The sequence below is a fragment of the Scyliorhinus canicula genome, chromosome 8 (assembly GCF_902713615.1).
Source record: "Scyliorhinus canicula chromosome 8, sScyCan1.1, whole genome shotgun sequence".
Taxonomy (NCBI): Eukaryota; Metazoa; Chordata; class Chondrichthyes; order Carcharhiniformes; family Scyliorhinidae; genus Scyliorhinus; species Scyliorhinus canicula.
Genome location: NC_052153.1, coordinates 157,944,988 through 157,964,518, shown reverse-complemented (window position 1 = coordinate 157,964,518; position 19,531 = coordinate 157,944,988). Strand labels below are relative to the sequence as shown.

At 44.9% G+C, this 19,531-nt stretch overlaps 1 protein-coding gene across 1 annotated transcript in view; it reads right to left on the bottom strand.

Moving 5' to 3' along the window:
• The window catches only part of pde8b (phosphodiesterase 8B), a 436,161-nt gene that overhangs the window by 59,653 nt on the left and 356,977 nt on the right, over positions 1-19,531 (bottom strand). Inside the window, 6 exon segments of the mRNA XM_038805541.1 lie at positions 2,503-2,548; positions 5,790-5,954; positions 12,040-12,110; positions 13,116-13,193; positions 14,157-14,208; positions 19,239-19,293. Of these exon segments, the coding sequence (XP_038661469.1) occupies positions 2,503-2,548; positions 5,790-5,954; positions 12,040-12,110; positions 13,116-13,193; positions 14,157-14,208; positions 19,239-19,293 (467 nt within the window).

The following is a 19,531-nucleotide window of genomic DNA, read 5'->3' as shown; positions in this document are numbered from 1 at the left end:
GGATCCCAAAGCGCCATTTCGGGTGGGCATCATCACCACACACAAGGTGCTTCAGAAAACAAAAGCCAAGTCCTTCCTAATACTGAGCATTGATCCAGACAACGAGTGGTGTGCCACCCTCACGGTCAATAAATCTTGCATCTGATTCCGGCTGGACACCAGCGCTTCGGCCAACCTCAGTGCACGGTCTGACCTCGACAGCCTCCACGTTAAGCCGACCATCCTGCCATCCGCCTGCCAGCTTCTTGGCTACAATGGCAATACCATTGCTGCCAGTGGCTCATTCCAGCTGGTGGTGTCACACCATTCCTTAAAGGCCACCCTGCCCTTTGAGATAGTAGGGTCCACTAAAGCTTCCCTGCTCGGTGCTCAGGTGTGCAAGATCCTAAACCTCGACCAAAGGGTTCACTCCTTGCCACCCGCTGAGGCTTCAGCATCTCCGGACGCCGACTTTCAAACATAACTGAAGAACATCACCCATCTTCGCATCCTCACGCAATCCTGCAATTACGGCTCCACCTTCGATTCGATGATCCGCAACCAGATCGCTTTCGGTGTGCAATCAGACCCCCTACGCCAGCAGCTCCTCAAAGTTAAACAGCTCACCCTTGCTATAGCCATCGAGACCTGCGTTCTGCATGAACACGCCACTAACCGATACTCGCACATTCAAGGAGCAGAGACGGCGTGGTAAGGCCCCCACAAGGCAGAGCAGGTGCAGGCCGTAAAACAGCTCCAGGGCCTGGGCCTGGATGAGGGCAACCATTTTGCGCGCTTTTCACAGGCTCCCGTGATACCACGGTGTATTCGAGGGCATGGGCACACTCCCATACACATACAAAATTATTTTAAAACCAAATGCCACTCCTGTGGTTCATACACCTCGCCGGGTACCGACGCCCCTAAAGGACCGCCTCAAGCAGCAGCTACAGGACCTCCAGGACCAGGGCGTCACATCTAAAGTAACAGAACCAACTGACTGGGTCAGCTCCATGGTGTGTGTTAAGAAACCATCCGGCAAACTACGCATCTGCATTGACCCCAAGGATCTGAACCACAACATAATGAGGGAACACTACCCTATCCCAAAGCGCGAAGAACTCACCTGCGAGATGGCTCACGCCAAATTTTTCACAAAGCTTGACGCATCCAAGGGGTTCTGGCAGATTCAACTTGACACATCCAGTCAGGAGCTCTGCACCTTTAACACCCCATTTGGCCGCTATTGGTACAACCGGATGCCATTTGGCATCATCTCAGCATCGGAGGTGTTCCACCGAATAATGGAGCAAATGTTGAAGGACATCGAAGGGGTTTGGGTATATGTAGACGACATCATCGTCTGGTCTACCACCCCACAGGAGCACATTGATCGCCTCCAACGCGTCTTCCGGAGAATCCATGAGCATGGCCTCCGCCTCAACAGAGCCAAATGCTCGCAGATTGCGAGCCAAATTGCTTGCAGAAAAATACTTTTCACTGTACCTCGGTACATGTGACAATAAACAAATCCAATCCAATCCAATCCAATGCTCCTTTGGTCAACTAGAATTCGTCGCCCACCACAGAGATTGAATTTATGAACTGCCTTAATTTCTGAACTCTCTAAACTCATGAACTGATTGTTTCGTTACCCTGTTTATTAATTCACTAGTTTGTACATACTGTTATTCATGTTCTGCTTTGTGTTACATACTGTCTATCTGCACTAGACACCTTCCCGTGTAAATATGTTAGAACTTTTGTATATAGTCCTGTAATATGCTCACATATGCCCCACATAGTCAGGAACATTAACATACCACACTAATTATTGCCACGTACACATATTTTTAAAAAAAAGGGGAGATGTCATAATATATACATAAGTATATGATGGTGCATAGATACACACTGACAGACACATTGAAAGACCAATCAACACACAGAACACAGCAGCCAATCACCAGACAGGGCACGGTCACTATAAAGCCAGAGGGCACTAGTTTTCCCACTCATTTGGGATGCAGCCTCTGAGACAGCCAGAGCCCGTAATCAGTAACACGAACATCTGCCATGTGCTAGCAGTATAGTTTGGTCAGGTTAGCCATAGATCTTCAGTCAATCTAACATAGTGTCGACCCACAGTGCAAGTATGTTTAACAGCTCATAGTTAAATAAAATAGAGTTGTACTTCTACAAGTGTTAGTAGCCTGTCTCTCTCACTGCTCTGGTAAACGCAGTCATCACAGACCCAGCAGACCTAACACATCAATTTGTAGACCAGGAACTTCAGATCAGGGCAAATAACATGTAGGGGCAGAGAAGTTCTCGCAGTGGAGGAACAAGCCACCAATCTATAAACAAATTTTATTCTGTAAAAATATTTAATACAACATGCTGAGATCGCACTCCATGGTTGGGGAAATAAGAAACCAAAGACCAGTCACCAAAATTCTGTAACCAATGTACTTTAACCTTCCGATATTGGTGGCAAACAAACCGAATGAAAGTCAAACTTACTTTTCGAGAAGATGTACTCATTGCCAGACATTCTTCTTAATCCATCCTGAAACATCAAATGAACAACCTTACCTTGTGCACGAATGAATAATACGTAATGCACAGCATCAAAACACTCCAGTAGCTATTTATCAAACACATCAAATTTTGTTATTAAGATTGACAAACCTTAGAACAATGTCAAGCTGAACAGGAATAAATTTGAGTGACAATCGTTTGAAAGAATGCATTTAAAGTATTGAAGAATTCATATATCGGGATTAAAATTACTAAAATTTTAGTTCATTGAGGAAAAGCAATCCATAGGGCCATTTTGATATCAAAGGAGAAGACTACTGCCTTAACCTAACTTTGACCCTATGCCAATTCATCACTAGCCCAATTGGGGGGGGGGGGGGGGAGCCGATATACAGATAAACTTAATTTTTCTGAATTCTTCCACACAACTTTGAAACCATCATTTATTTCTCTGGGATGGACCAGCATTCCAGGCCATGGTGTTGTGCTCTATACCAGGCCCAGAACTAAGCCTACACCTGCTCTAAGCTGGGTCTACTGTGTTCCCATCTGGTGCGATTTCTGAAGAGGTCTGGAACAAGCAGAGACATAGGAGTAACTGCTGCTGTAATGTCAGTGAAGTAGGCATATGAAGCACACACCAAGCACACATCTGTCTGCAACTTTATCAAGGCAAATTACAAACTCCAATCGTGTCCTGGGCATCTTATCTTTTATTCTTTCACTAGATGTGGGCATTGCTGACTAGGCCAGCCTTCACTGAACATCCATAATTGCCGGTGAGAAAGTGGTGGTGAGCCAGCTTCTTGAAGCACTGCAGCCCATGTGGTGAAAGTAGACCCACAAAGTTGTTAGGAAGAGATTTTGACCCATTGACAGTGAAGGAATAGGGATAGCAAGTCAGGATGGTGTGTGGCTTGGAAGGGAACTTGCAGCTGGTGCTGTTCCCTTGAACCTGCTGCCCTTGTCCTAGGCAAGTGAGCGTATTCCATCACACACCTGACTTGTGCCTTGAAGATTGTGCACAGGCTTTGGGGAGTCAGGAGTCAGGAGGTGAGATACTTGCCACAAAATTCCCAACCTCGGGCCTGCTCTTGTAGCCACATTATTTTTATGGCTGGTCCAGTTCAGTTTCTGGTCAATGATAAGCTCCTGGATGTTGACAGTGGGGGATTCAGTGATGGTGATGCCACTGAATATCAAGTGGATATGGTTGAATTCTCCCTTATTGGAGATAGTCGTTGCCTGGCGCTTATGTGGTGTGAAAGGGGGGGGGGGTGCACAGGGGCTAGCACAAGACTGCCTCATTCCATGCCCTCAATCATGCACTGATTAGTGCAGATCGAGGGATTCCATCCTCCTCCAGCTTACTAGTTGTGCAGGCTGAGTGTTGGCAGACCAGCAAGGAGTTGGGAAGATTGCAGTTCAAGAGAGAAGAGGCCCATAAATGTTTTTTAATTGGACATTTCAGGAACTCAAGTGGAAATGGGGCTTCAAATGGAAGTGGGGTGGGAAGATCGAACCTGGGTCCTGCTGCCCATAAAAGGCGTCGGGTAGAGGCCCTGATGCCAACCCGACAAATTTGCAGGCCCAGCCAATACCTTCCTCGCCTCCTGTAGAGGCTGAAGAATTTGGCCATTAATATGAATGGTCACTTGGCTATAATGACCACTTTGCACTGCTTCAATAGTGATTCATAGGTGAATCTCAAATATGGAACCACCTAAAATCAATCACAAGCAATAAAGGAGCCACAAGGTGGCGATTCTAGACAAATCTAATTTAATGTGGCCTTAGTGGGTAATTCTCTGACTCTGCATTTCTGTCAGGCATCCTTCACATTTTTCCAATATACACTTCCAGTCGGTGAGGCGTGCACTGAAAATTTGTTGTTGGAAAATTACCCTTTGCATTTAAGGAAAGCATAAAGATCCGTGTGTGATCCTTGACACCTTCCCCCACTGCTCCCTGTTGTGACTCTGCTTTTCTGGAGCTGGTGATTACTGCTTGGGTACAATTCCCAAATGTTAGTTCTTCATGAAAGAGAAAATGCTGGGAAATCTCAGCATGTGTAGGGAGAGAAAAGAGCTAACGTTTCGAGTCCAATGACAGCTTTGACAAAGAGTCATCGGACTTGAAACGTTAGCTCTTTTCTCTCCCTACAGGTGCTGCCAGACTTGTTGAGATTTTGCAGCATTTTCTATTTTGTTTCAGATTCCAGCATCTGCAGTAATGTATATTGTGAAAAGTTGTGGTCCCAGCACTGAACCCTGAGGCACACCACTAGTCACCGGCTGCCATCCTGAAAAAGACCCCTTTATCCTCACTCGTTGCCTTCTGCCAGTCAGCCAATTCTCTATCCATGCCAGTTTCTTATCCTTAACACCATGGGCTCTTAAACCTATTTAACAGCCTCCTATACGGCACCTTGTCAACGGCCTTCTGGAAATCCAAACAGATCATGTCCATGGTTCTCCTTTGTCTAACTTCCTTGTTACATCCTCAAAGAACTCTAACAGATTTGTCAGACATGGCCTCCCTTTGACGAAGCCATGCTGACTCAGTCCTATTTTATCATGCACTTCCAGGTACTTCCAGGTTCCAGATGTTGACAAAGAGTCATCGGACTTGAAACGTTAGCTCTTTTCTCTCGCTACAGGTGCTGCCAGACTTGTTGAGATTTTGCAGCATTTTCTATTTTGTTTCAGATTCCAGCATCTGCAGTAATTTGCTTTTATTTATGTTAGTTCTTCATGTATGCAGCCTGATGATTAGCGTCAGTAGAAATATTCAACTGTGGGGCATCAAATCTACAGTTAGTCCTGGTTGTATTCAGTGACCATATGTATATGATGTGATATCCTAGACTGGATTTAATTTCCTGAGCGGAGAGAGGAATTTTCATTCCCTTATTGGCTGTGAGTTTCCATGAATTTTTGCCTCTCCTTGGAGTTGACACCCTGGAGGGTGCCATGAAGGGTCTAATCTGCATGCAGCAGACAAAATGATGTCAACGGCTTGATGGGCAAGATATCTACTTTCTGCCTGTCATTTATTAAAGTTTATATAAAACCCTTTTCTTATTGAAGAACAACCAGGAATAAGAATTCCTGCCTGTTTTTTCCCATTCTTCCTAATCCAAGACCACAGAAGCTACTAACATTTTACCAAAGGTTGTGGCATAATCTCCTGGCCTGATTCTGAAGTGAGTACTCCAATGACCAATATATTGCTGAATAAAATGTGAAAGGTGTCCCTTACTAACTCACAGTCATGAGACCTCCAACAAGGTTATTGGTGTGGGGATCATCATCTTTGGTGCCGAGCTGTGGTGAGTAGAGTTCAGTTGTTCTTAATATTTCCAGAACTCTGTCCAAGGCCTCAGCGACTGTTACCGGACTGTTCTCTTGGGCAGTGTTGATTATATTGATGACCTTTGAAAATGGAAATGGAGTAGAAAAAAAAATTAACAAGAAGTCTTTTTTAGACCTAAAATCAGTAACGTGCATGTGCCACTAAAGCTGTTACCCTTTGAACCACGAACAAACATTACAGAGATTCTTTACTCAAAATTGATCTAATTTAATCCCTAGAACTCATGCAATGCTAAAACTCTGGGCGCGACCCAGTGGCCACGCTGCGTCAGAAAAGCAACTCGCCGTGCGGCACAGCATAGCTGATAAAAACCGGGAGACCCCGCTCCCAGGATCTACCTGGCTCGTAATGCCTCCCGAGATCCAATGCAATCTCACGAGATGTTGCGATGTAAATCCCACCCATTGTAGGCTGGAGCACTTATTGGCCAATCTGCATATTAGAGCGAGACAGGCAGTCTCACCCTAAAAATGGCATCCTGATCTCTTGCTACACTGGGGAGTTCCGGTGAGTGGAGCTCCCCACTGTACAAAACGGGGCTATGTGCGTCTTCGGCTGTGCATTCCCCATTCAGGCCGCTTATACAGTGCGAGTTGCGTTGAATAGCCATGTGTTTCTTGCCATTGCGAGCGGTGGGGAACATGCGGCTAAATGCACTCACTAGGGGACTTTGTTTCCTTTTGAGTGAATCGTGTCCTCTGTTTTACCAGATAGCAAATATATTATCTTAACCCTTTGCGGCACTATTATCTTAATAAAGTCAAACATTCTGTCGCATTGCTCTGCTTTCTCCATCATACTTGCATTTGCCCAATGGGTGTTGGGGCTTCGGATAGATTACAGAAGTTAAAAGTTACTATGCATGGGAAGTTAGGTTGTTAAACAACCCCCAACCTCCCTCACAACCGTGCTTGTGCATGAATTTGTCTGCTTCTGCTGGTGTGGTGAAGTAGTACTCCCTACCCTGGAAAGTCACCCAAAGTCTGGCAGGGTACAGCTTCCAAACCATATGTTGTTCTTGTAAAGGGCTGCCTTGGCCAGGTCTGCCCCAATGTCCTGGTACACATAGAACATAGAACAGTACAGCACAGAACAGGCCCTTCGGCCCTCGATGTTGTGCCGAGCAATGATCACCCTACTCAAATCCACGTATCCACCCTATACCCGCAACCCAACAACCCCCCCCCCCTAACCTTATATTTTATAGGACACTACGGGCAATTTAGCATGGCCAATCCACCTAACCCGCACATCTTTGGACTGTGGGAGGAAACCGGAACACCCGGAGGAAACCCACGCACACACGGGGAGGACGTGCAGACTCCTGGACTGAGCGTCCCTCCCAATTGCAGGACCTTGTATGCCTTGCCCAGTTCAGGATCTTTTCCTGGACTTGGTACCGGTGCAGTTTTGGGATGATGGCCCGGGGCTTCTCCCCAGCCTTGGATTTTGGCCAGAGTGACCTACGGTTCTGTTTACTTCTGGGGGCTTGGGGAAGCTTTCCCCTCCAACAGGTTTGCCCAGCATCTGTTCCACGTACTCCGTAGGGTTCCTGCCCTCATACCCTCTGGTAGGCCCACAACGCAGAAGTTTGGCACTGCGACCGATTATCTTGTCCCTTGACCTTCCCCCTTAGCGTCCCTTGTGTTGCCATCAACCTTGCCATCTCCGTCTCCAGTGAGGCGATCTGGTTGTTCTGGTCAGGTGCGGCCTCCTCCAGCTCTCTGATCGTCACTTACTGTGTCTCCAGACGTTGCACCACCTTTTCCAGCAATGCTTGAAGGGGACCAGCGCCTCCACTATCGCCACATTCATTGCCGTCATCATTTCGAGTTTGATGGCATCCTTGAGCACTTGGAGCTCCTTAGGCGATGCCTCCATTCATTTAATCAGAGGGTTGCCCAGCATATGCTCTGGCGGCCCATCCCGTTTGAGTGTGGCTGGATCTTCGTTGCCCCACTTGTACATCATCGCGTCAATCTTCCTCTCCAGACTTTTACTGGCTCTGCGGTCTTTGAAGTTCCTTGGGTTGATGCCTGGTATGCCTTGCTTGTTGTGTTGGTGTTGAAAGAGGGTGGGTTTTTATTCCCCCCCCACAAGTTTAGCATCTATCGTTGGACTAAAAATGACAAATTTCAAGTTTCTAGGGGGGAGCCACCTTTTGTCCGTCCGCTCAGAACTCACTACTCTTATCCACCTCAGCCGTTAGGATGGATAAACTGTCCAGAAAGTCGGAGATGACCAATTTATCCGCAGGGGGCTCTGATCTAGAAAGAGCAGTTTGGATTGGATTTGTCTATTGTCACGTGTACCGAAGTACAATGAAAAGTACTGTTCTGCATACAGTTCAGACAGATCATTCCGTACATGAAAAAAAAACGTAAAAGCATTTAAAACCTGCATTGACCTCGGGAGGGAGTGCTCTGCTGGGAGGCTGCCTGCTGTTTGAGATGGTGGGCCAGAAGACGTCTGGCTTTCTCCCCGTACTCACAAAAGGTGGCCCTGGAGCGTTATAGCTGATGTACTGCCCTGCCTGCAGACAATACCTCAAACTGAGTTTGTAATTTTTCCTACTTGCCAATAGCTCCAGAATAGGTACAAGTGAGTACTAGTGATCCACCTCTAGAATGGAATCCACCAGCCTCTGCTGCTCCAACTTCGTTGTCTTCAACATATAATAGATCATTTCCAACCCCCCACCCCCACCTCCCGAGGATTGCCTGGAGAGTCTCCCCACAACGTGGAGAGTGAGATTGAATCAGATTTTTTAGATTATATGTCGTAATCTATAGAAATGGACGCATGCACACAAAATGTTTTATCCGCTGATCTCCAGTGTGGGCATTGGGTGAGGACAGATTCTAGCAACAAATCAATAAAGTGCAGGGTATAGCCCAAAATAAATATTGCTGAGTACTCAGCTGCCACCACTAAGGAAGGAGTACCCTATCCAAAATAATTAAATTAATATGGGAATATGCATGGTGGGCATGTGAAAAAAAATGAGAAGTCTCTATCGTGTGGATACAGTAAGTACCAAGGATCTCCAACTCCCCACCACCATCTGCATCAAAGCCCTGGTCATTCCTGATGGAACAAGAGATTTAGGACTTGAACGATTCAATCTAGGATCCAAAGCACAATTCAGGTCCCCACCGAAAATAAGCTGATGTAAGTCGAGGTTGGGGAGGGAGGCCAGTAGGGAGTTATTAAAATTTGTATCATTTCACTTAGGGGCATAGATGTTAACCATGACGACCAGGGTTTTCAACAGGGAGCCACAAACAACATATCGACCACTGGGGTCAGCTATAATCTGAGAGGTGGGAAAGCTGAACTCTTCTGTTAGTTAGGATTGCTCTACTCCTGACCTTGCCATTGAAACTGGAATTAAAAACCTGCCCAACCCATCCTTTGCGCAGCCTGGTGTGATCCCTGGTACGCAAGTGGGTCTCCGGAAAAAAACCCAACATGGGAGTTTAAGCTACTGAGATAGGCTAACATCTTCGACCTCTTCACCGATCCATTCCAAACGCTAGCATTCCAGGTGACCAAACAAATTGGAGGTTTGAGGTCTCCCACCACTCCTTAATCCGGAGTCAGCCATTCCCACCAAGAGAGATCGATCAAGGAACACTGAAAATGTAAGGCAAAAAGATCCATCCAAGATGGCCACCAAGCCAAGTCAGAGGACTAGACAAAGAAAAACTGACAGACACGGTCAGTGAACTACCCCCTCCCCCCAAACATGTCAAATAAAAGCGAGATACAAAGACATGCCTTAAAACTAAAACCTTCATTTAACAAGACCAAACAAAACAGAAACTCTGAGCTGCAGCGAACCATCCAAATCCACTCCACTTAACTAACCCGTTTGTTAGTAAGGAGACTCCCTAGTAGAGAAAGAGAAAGATGGACAAAATAAAACCATACCAAAACCCCATTTAACTTGCACCCCCACTAGCGCCGAACAACACCATTGAAAAACGAAAGGAAAAAGGCGGCACGGTGGCACAGTGGTTAGCACTGCTGCTCACAGTGCCAGGGACCCGGGTACGATTCCCGACCTTGGGGAAATTACTGTGTGGAGTTTACTTGTTCTCCCCGTGTTTCCTCCGGGTGCTCCAATTTCCTCTCACAGTCCAAAGATGTGCAGGTTAGGTGGATTGGCCATGATAAATTGCCCTTTAGTGTCCAAAGGTTTAGGTGGGATTATGGGGTTATAGGAATAGGGTGGGGGTGTGGGCCTATGTCGGGTGCTCTTTCGGAGGATTGGTGCAGGCTTGATGGATCAAATGGCCTCCTTCTGCACTATAGGGATTCTATATATTAACATTAATAACAAAACCCCACATAGTTAAGAACCGCAAATCTAATCCAAAGTAATAAAAACACAATGCCACCAAGAACAAGAAAAAACAGTAAGAAGTCTTACAACACCAGGTTAAGGTTCACCTGAGGAAGGAGCAGTGCTCCGAAAGCTAGTGATTTGAAACAAACCTGTTGGACTTTAACTTGGCGTTGTAAGACTTCGTACTGTGCTCACCCCAGTCCAACGCTGGTATCTCCACATTAAGAAAAAACAGGAAATACAAACAATATAACATGCTCATCGATAGAACCATCAACCAGATTAAACAGCCCACAACTTCTGCCTTTTAACAAAAGAGTCCCCATCTCCCGGCATGTCGTAAAAATAGTCTTTTTCCTCAATCGTGACTCAGACGAGCTGGATAGACTATCCCGGACCTAGCTCCACTCTTGCACAGGGCAGCCTTTACTCCATTAAATGCAGCTCTTTTTTTCACCAACTCCCGCCCATGTCCTGATACGGCCTCATGGAGTGGCCTTTCCACTTGGGATCGCAATGTACCCTTGCCCATCGCAGAACCCTTTCTTTTTCCTTGAAATTGTGGAACCTTATGATCACCACACGCAGTCGATCATCAGCACGAGGATTCAGTTGAAGTGAGCGATGGGCCCAGTCTAATTCAGACAGGGATGAGGATCCACGCTTCACCCCCATTTTGGAGGAACATGTCCGAGAAATATTCCGTGAGGGTATGGCGCTCAGTTCCCTCTGGAAACCCCACAATCCGAATGTTCTGCCTCCCGGACCTGTTTTCCAAGTCATTGAGCTTGGCTCTTAGTGATTTATTTGGTCCAGGCATCAATGTCAAACAGGACTCCAGCGTGGCAATCCAATCACTGCGGTCCGATAAAGCCACCTCCATACTCTTGATCGTGACTCCATGGACTACGACCGTCGCACTAATTTTTCTCAGAACCACTCGAATGTGGGCTAAGGCCTCTTCGATAGATCTTTTAAGATCCTCCAACATAATTAGTTGGTGCTTTTCAAATTCTTTTGCTAAGGCACTAGTGAGAACCTTGGCCGTCAGTGGAGTGGACGGAGAGAAAGAAACCGTCTCCGCCATCTTACTTCACATTGAGCCCTGAGCAGCTTCAGACTCTGTCGGTGAGTTTCTGCTCAAAGCTTTCTTATCTTTGTTTTTTCTGGACCTCTCAGCAAAGAGAGACTCTGCCCCAATAACTATCATAAGTTTCCAAGGAAAAAAAAAACTCATGGCGCTAAAAAAAAAAGAACAAAAAGATATGGGGCAGGATTTTCCAGCCACTTTTTCCAGTGAAGCACGCTCCCGCCGGCAGCCAGTTTCTTTGTTCCTACGGCTGGACAACGGGGTTTCCCATTGTGGCCACCCTCACTTCATTGGGAAACCCGCGGGTCCGCTGCTGGCAAAGTGGAGGATCCCGCCAACAGAGAAGCTCACAGCAGTTCTCCAGCGAAAGCAACCTCATGTGTGCCTTCCCCCTACATTACACCACCAGAAGTGGACTTTATTTAACAATTCGTCTTAGCACCGGATGCATTAAAATCATAAATGTAAACTTGCACTTCACTCTATTTAGTGTGCAATTATTTGTTTGTACGATTAGAATGACACAGCATCTGAGAATCTGCTTATGAATTTCAAAGACATTCAGAAATGGTTGCTATTTTGGAGTCTATATTTGGTTTGCGCTTATTGAACTTTTCCACTAAATTCCAAAGATACAAAACAATCCAATGTATACAGTTCACGGGATGGAAAGTTACCTTATTAAAAATACTTGTTAACTAACCTTTGTGATTGGAGCTTCGATTGTCATGGAATGAATCCTTGCCATTGAGGAAGGTCGTCTGAATGAACTTCCTGGAGGATTGAGTGCCAAAGAAAGGGCTTTTAGATGTCTCACAATGATAACATGTCCATATTTGACAATGGAGTGTTGAACAATTGGGGGGCACTTTGTGGCCCAAGGTTATGTGATGATTATAGCTTCAATATAAATTCAGTAAAAGCCAACAATATAACATGAGCCCTTCAAATCACTCTCATTTGTGATCTAAGTATGAGACCAGCATTCACTAATAATGATTGTCTTTTGTGAAAAAAAGTTTGCATTGAATCTTTTGATTTTAATCACTCCAGAGATAATGCGCTGGACCATCATTTGCTGTGGCAGGTAACAGTATCTGTTGTGAGTTAAACCTGGCACTGCATGAATAGGTTTAATTGTTGCATGGCAAGTCACTGAAAGTGTTGAGCTGATAAAGTTGCAGCGCGGGAAATGGGACAGATGAAACAGATTGAAGAGTTGTGAAGTAAATAGTGCTGAAACTGAGAAGGAAATTACAGTGTTTCGATTGAACACCAAATCAAGTGCAAATAGAAAAATAAAGAACAGGACAAGATATTGGATAAGGAGAGGATGAATAAAGATTAAGAAAAGAGAAGCAAAAATAACATACATTTTTAAAATCCGTGATGGAACGAGACCCCACACTTGTAATAGTTAATGTTCAATGTTGGAAAAGATATTAGGCAGTAATTAACATTTATCACATTGTTAAAAAGATGCTTACATTTGAAATAACAAGCCTTAGCTTTTCATGGTGAAGCGTTTGCATCTGTACCAGATATCCAGTCACTACATGCCATTCAACACATTTCCATGATGAGACAGACACCACTATGCTTTGTTCACAAAGTTAACTTGAACAGCAACAATTGGATATTGGCTTTTAAGCATGAAACTGCTCTTCACCTGAAGCTGCTGAACTATTAATGTTTCAGTAGTGTTCAGGACCAGAAGACTCACTGGTATTTTCACAGCAAATGTTGGCTCGGTAAAAATTGCAGAAAAAGTATTCTTACCATCACTTCTTCTTGATGTTATTGATTTGACATCAATGGAACCTTTCCGCCTATCTTTATGTTTCAATGATTGTGAATCTGTGAAGAAAGAACACGATGATAGTCATACAGATTTTCTCCTTCCTGGGTTACAGCAGGCGAGTGCCACAATTGACACTGCAGTCTGTTATACCCCAGAATGACGTTACAGAAAATAGTAGATTGGATGCAAAATGTAAACTTAACCAGGGTAAAATGAAACATATTCAAGCTTTTGAAGATCATGTATTGTGGTGGCCTGTGTTTCTTTGCAGATAATGGGGAAAACAAACAACACTAAATAGTGAATGTGTTTAAAATATATCAGTATTTAATGATAGCTTTTACAAATAAAAGTCCTTGATATTCTCTGAATGAATTTAAAGTAAAAGTTAACCCTTTGCTGCAAAATATCTTAATTGTGTTAAAAGAGTTTTCCACACTCCTCATTTGTGATCATCAAGCTTGTTACTTTTGATGAAGCTTGTTACTTGTGATCATCAAGCTTGTTACTTTTCTCACACAAAGCAAGGGTCTCAAACAGCTAGCCATGATCTTATAGGGACAAAGGAAGAGAAATGGGCCTCTCAGCCTCTTCCGTATTCAGTGAGACCATCGGTTACCTGCGTCCTAACTCCACCTACCATTTGGGGCTTCCAAATCCTTTAATACATTTGAATAAGAAACACCTATGTATTGACCTGTGTAGTGACCCTGCAATTGGACCACACATTACCTCCACCCTCACTGGCATCAGGAATCAGAGCCACACAGGGTCCCAGCAGCAACTGCAGCAAGCTCCCTAACTGCCCTGGAGTTCCCCCTACCCAGCTTGTTTATCAGGCTGACATCCGGATGGAGAAAAATTTGAAGGTAAAGGCAATTAGCATGAGGGGAAATCCAGACTTCTAGGTGGGTTTTCTTCTGAAACGCCAGTGCCCCTGTCAATATCAAAGCCTCAGTATCAGAAGTGGCCCAACACTAGCACTTACTAAACCAAAATAAATGTTTGATTTGTCTCACCTGATTGAGAATTTTCTTCCATATATTTGTCCTCACTGTGGGTATTGTTGATCTAATTGGGAAAAAATATAATTCAGGATCCAATAATAAAAGAAATAAACATCATAGGCATGACAGAGATTTAATAAATTATAAAACATCATATCCTGTGGAATCGGGTTCACTGATCACACCATCACTACTTTTGAATATATTCTTAAGATAAATTGATAACTTGCTCACAAGTGGAACATCTAGTGAAATGCCGAAAAGGAAGGTACTGGGATACGCTTAGGTGTGATTTATACACCAGTGGGGATGATGGGGTGGGGCGGGTGGGGGGGAAGGAATCACACAAATTAGTCAGGGGAGAGCAGAAGAGACCCACCTACAATAAGTGTCAAATTATTTTTGTAGACCTCCTCAACATAGCTGGCGCCTTGCATCACCTGAACCTGATGGGGAGTCACGTGTAATTCAATTTCCACTTTTATTTTGAGTATTATTACATCAGAATCACTCGTTGGGGGGGGGGGGTGGGGGGCTGTGTTGCTACCGCCCACGATTCCCCCAAGCTGCAGCAGTCCAACCTCTCCGTCACAACCTATATTGCTAGTTGCTGGCCCAGCCTGGCCTGAATCTGACAAACTCCATGGGCCGTAACTTCCCGAGTGGCAACCAGCATCGGATTGCCACTCCAAGAACAATTACTTACGCTAAGTTTCTTCAGCACCTGTCTCACCTAACCTTCCGACTCAGACTGGGTGAGATCCAGGCAGTGCAGCTACCCATAGAACATAGAACAGACAGTGAAGAAGGAAGGAGGCCATTTGGCCCATCGAGTCTGCACCGACCCACTTTAAGCCCTCATTTCCACCCTATCCCCATAACCCAATAACCCCTCCTAACCTTTTTGGACACTAAGGGCAATTTAGCATGGCCAATCCACCTAACTTGCACATCTTTGGACTGTGGGAGGAAACCGGAGGAAGCCCACGCAGACACGGGGAGAACGTGCAGACTCCACACAGACAGTGACCCAGTGGGGAATCGAACCTGGGACCCTGGCACTGTGAAGCCACAGTGCTATCCACTTGTGCTACCGTGCTGCCATGAAGCCTAGCGTTAAAGTCCAGCTCTGTTGAAGTGAAGGACGACATTCCCCCTTTTTCACTCCAGTAGCTGCTGTAAACCAGGTAAGTTTAACTGTTCGATTGAAGTTGACAGGCCAGGGAGATCAGAGGTCCGGGGTGTGGGTGGTGGGAGGGGGAGATCGGAGGTCTGGGGTGAGGAGGGGTGGGGTCGTGAGAGGTCCAGGGCAGGGGATTGTGGAAGGATGTCAGATCTCGGGCAGCAGGCGTGGGTTTGGTCAGGTTGGAGGTGAGTGTTGGGACTGGGGTGCGTGTGTGGAGGGCTGGTGGGAAGGTACAGGAATCCTATGTGGTTGGAGTCCCTTGGGCGGAGGGGGCGTGGATGGGGGTAGTTCCATAGGTCTGGGTCTTCACAATAATTACCCAGAAGGTAGAAGATATTTTAATTCTTCTAACTTTTTCTGAGTAACTATTAGCGTAACATTGTCGGAAACATCCAAAGTTTACAATTTAAAATCGCATTTTTGGATCGTTCACAGTGCAGGGCAATTTCCGAGCAGAAGTTTGTGCTTCTGGACAATTGCCAAATTTAAAAGAAGCCTGAGCCTCAAAGTATCTGGGACCGGCCAGCACCCAAAAGTCAAATTTGATCTCCTTGAACGTCCACAGCCTTGAATGCTCAAATTTAATTGGAGGAAAACTCTCAGAGTTAAGGTTCTCAGGTGGTGAAAGGCTGCCTTCTGCAAATGGTGACACAGAGTAAGCAATTTGTTCGTTAGCATATCTAGTTACATGCTAAAGACTCGCTTAACGGGACTGAAAGGGTAAACGATAACACATGGTGCATATTATTTAAAGAATATTTGAAAGTGAGTTAATGGCTGTAACATTCTCATGAATTAAATGGCACTGTATAAATCACTCATGCTGTTTACAATATCACCCACACACCATCAAGTATGTCTAATGCTTGTGGGATTTCACTGTTTAATCTGAACAGAATTTAAGTTGCATTGCGAAGGATTTAATAAAAGGTCACAGACAATGCTTTTGAACAATCAACCCAAAGATTCAGAAGCTGAACTGCATCTAATCAGACAAAAATGATTTACATGAACAAATATAAGCTGTGAGTATAACAAGGGACCTACACTGGATGCAGAACTAATGAGATTTCGTACTTTTACACGGCAGCAGAGATTTGCATGAATTTTTCCCCCCCCCAAAAGCTGGAGCTTCGCTCAAGTGGAAAGCATTCAATCTCAATCTATTCATACTTTAACTTCAGTACAATTCACATAAAGTAGGCCATGGTTCGTCATGAACTGCTCCTCTGCACGGTGTATCTTAGCCAAGAAAAATATGAGGACATCTTAAGTTAGCAGGCAATTGCACAAATAATGAACTTAACTTCACTGGCAAAGTAAATGGGAGGACGAGCAAATATCAAGGAGCTTGAAATTTCTTGTGTATTATTTGTAGTGCTCTTTTAATGGGATTATGTCAAATTCCTGTGGGTATTAGTTAACAGAGTAGGAAATCTATTCATTTGAAGTAGGTAATTTGACCTGATCAGAATTGCAACTCTTTTGATCCGCAATCTGTGTTTGAATTAGCTGATTATAGCCATGTAGTTCAGAGGTGCTAGAAATAGGAAGGCAGATTATTATTTGAATGGATGTAAATTGAGGCAGGTGGATATTCAGTGTCCTCGTGCATCAGTCGCTGAAAGTAAGCGCGCAGGTACAGCAGGCAGCAAAGAAGCAAATGGCCTTCATAGCGAGAGGATTTGAGTACAGGAATAGAGATGTTTTACTGCAATTGTATAGGGCATTGGCGAGGCCACACTTGGAGAACTGTGTGCAGTTTTTGTGTCCTTATCTGAGGAAAGATGTTCTTGCTATGCAGGGAGTGCAGCGAAGGTTTACCAGGCTGATTCCTGAGATGGCGGGATTGTCATATGAGGAGAGACTAAATCGGTTATGTTTATATTCATTAGAGTTTAGAAGAGTGAGAGGGGATCTCATAGAAACGTATAAAATTCTAACAGGATTAGACAGGGTAGATTCAGAAAGAATGTTCCTGATTGTGGAGGAGTCCGGAACTCGGGGTCAGTTTGAGGATAAAGGGTAAATCTTTTAGAACTGAGGTGAGGAGAAATTTCTTCACCTAGAGAGTGGTGAATCTGTGGAAATTGCCAACACAAAAGGTAGTTGAGGCCCAAAACTTTGTGTAATTTTAAGAAGGAATTACATATAGCTCTTGGGGCTAAAGGGATCAAGGGATATGGGGGAGGGGGTGAAGGCGGGATCAGGGTATTGAACATGATGATCAGCGATGATCATAATGAATGGCGGAGAAAGCTCAAAGGGCCGAATGGCCTCCTCCTGCTTCTATTTTCTATGTTTCTAAATGGTCTCAGCACTCCTGGGTTACGGAGAGGAAGAAAATAAAATCAGTAAATCCTGGCCTGCAATAGTATACAGAGGCCACAGTAATTTGTCCACTGTTGGGCTGTCAATTGACTCAGGGTGAGACTTCTACCACCATCTGGGTGGAAGTCCTACCTTGGAGAGCAAATCAAATGGCTCTTTGGTCCCAGCAGCACCATCACTTTTGGGACACCAGGCAGTCTCCAAAAAAGAAGGACCACGGAGATAGAGACCCAAGTACGTCTTAGGTTTTGCCGAGGCCAGGCTAGCAGGCCCCAGTGAGACAGGTCGGGGGGCTGGGGTTGATAGTGTGGAGTAGGCTGTAAATATGGAGAGGGTTGGTTAACTACCTTGGGGGAGCATTTGTTTAGCACAGGGTGCCTGAACAAGAGGCTCTCCCCTTCAGCTTGGAAAATAGCCACTAGGTATCACCAGGAGGGCTCACCACATGGCGTGGATGCCTCCTGCCAATGGTAAATTAACCATTTATGGGCTTCAACTGACCCCATGCCTGTTCATTGCTGGTAAGATACCAGTGCAGGCAGGTAGATGGCAGCACCACTTAAGCACCCAATTATATGCCCCCACCCCCTGCCTACCAGCTGTTCCCAGGGGACACTAAAATTCCACTTCTGATTTCTGTCCATCAATCTTTCATGTTCACTCGTGAGATGTGACAGTGTTTGGCATCTGTAGAACTAATTGCCATTAAAGAATCATAACTGTAAGGAGGAGGAGGTGGGAAAGATCATTGAAAATTTTTTTTTGAGTACTTAATGCTTTTTTTCCAATTAAGGGGCAATTTAGTGTGGCCAATCCACCTACTCTGCACATCTTTGGGTTGTGGGGGAGGGACCCACACAGACACGGGTGGGGGGAATGTGCAAACTCCACACGGACAGTGACCCTGGGCCGAGATCGAACCGGGGTCCTTGGCACTGTGAGGCAACAGTGCTAACCACTGGACCACCATGCCACCCCTGGTGGGAAAGATAATTAACAGAGAAAATTGATTAGATGAAAAAAACCCTTAAACTTTAGAAGCAGGACCTCCAAGAATAGAAAACCTTAAGTGGCTGCCAATTCTCCTGCTACCAACTCGTGCCCCTCTCTTCCCACATCCTGCCAACCTATTGCAATGCTTCAGAAATATGAAAAGGGCCCATTTCACAGAGATTCAATCAAACAATAAGATTCACAGTGGCAGAGTTTTACAATGATTGAGTGTGGAGCCGAGTGAGTATAATGGAGAGTTGCATGGGTGAAACTCCAGTTAAAGCTAATTGCTCAGAAAGTGAAGAGTGACTGCAACAGCTTAAACAAGGATAGCACTAATTAGGTAAGACGAGAATGTGAGCTTAATATTGCTTCACTATTTAAACCTCAATTAAGGCTACCTAATTAGAAAGAAATATATCAGCAAATTTAAATCTAGTAAGATGGAAATTGCAACTATTGTTAATACTGCAATAGAACCTCCTTAGAGTTTGACGGCTTTCATCTAGCAGCGTAAGACCTAAATACATTAAAAGAGCTCTTCAGAGGAAAGGAATGAGGAAAGTAGCAGATAAAAATCTTACCTGCTTATTGTTGTCACTGCACAATTTCTTGATGGACACAAAGTGCTTAATTTTCCTATTGATGGTAGACAAAGTACAGTTACACCCTGAGCATCGGCAAGTATTTGATAAAAGGTTGGAAGTGGCACTTTTTGGGTTTATGAACATCAACAGTTAATACGTTTTTTTACTGATTCACTGATGGAGCTGTTCCCTAGGATAAGCGATTGCCCACCCAACCATTCACACTGTCAGGGTTTTGTATCCTTCTATTTGTTCTCCAGTCTCTTTTGTCATTATTATGACGAGAGAGC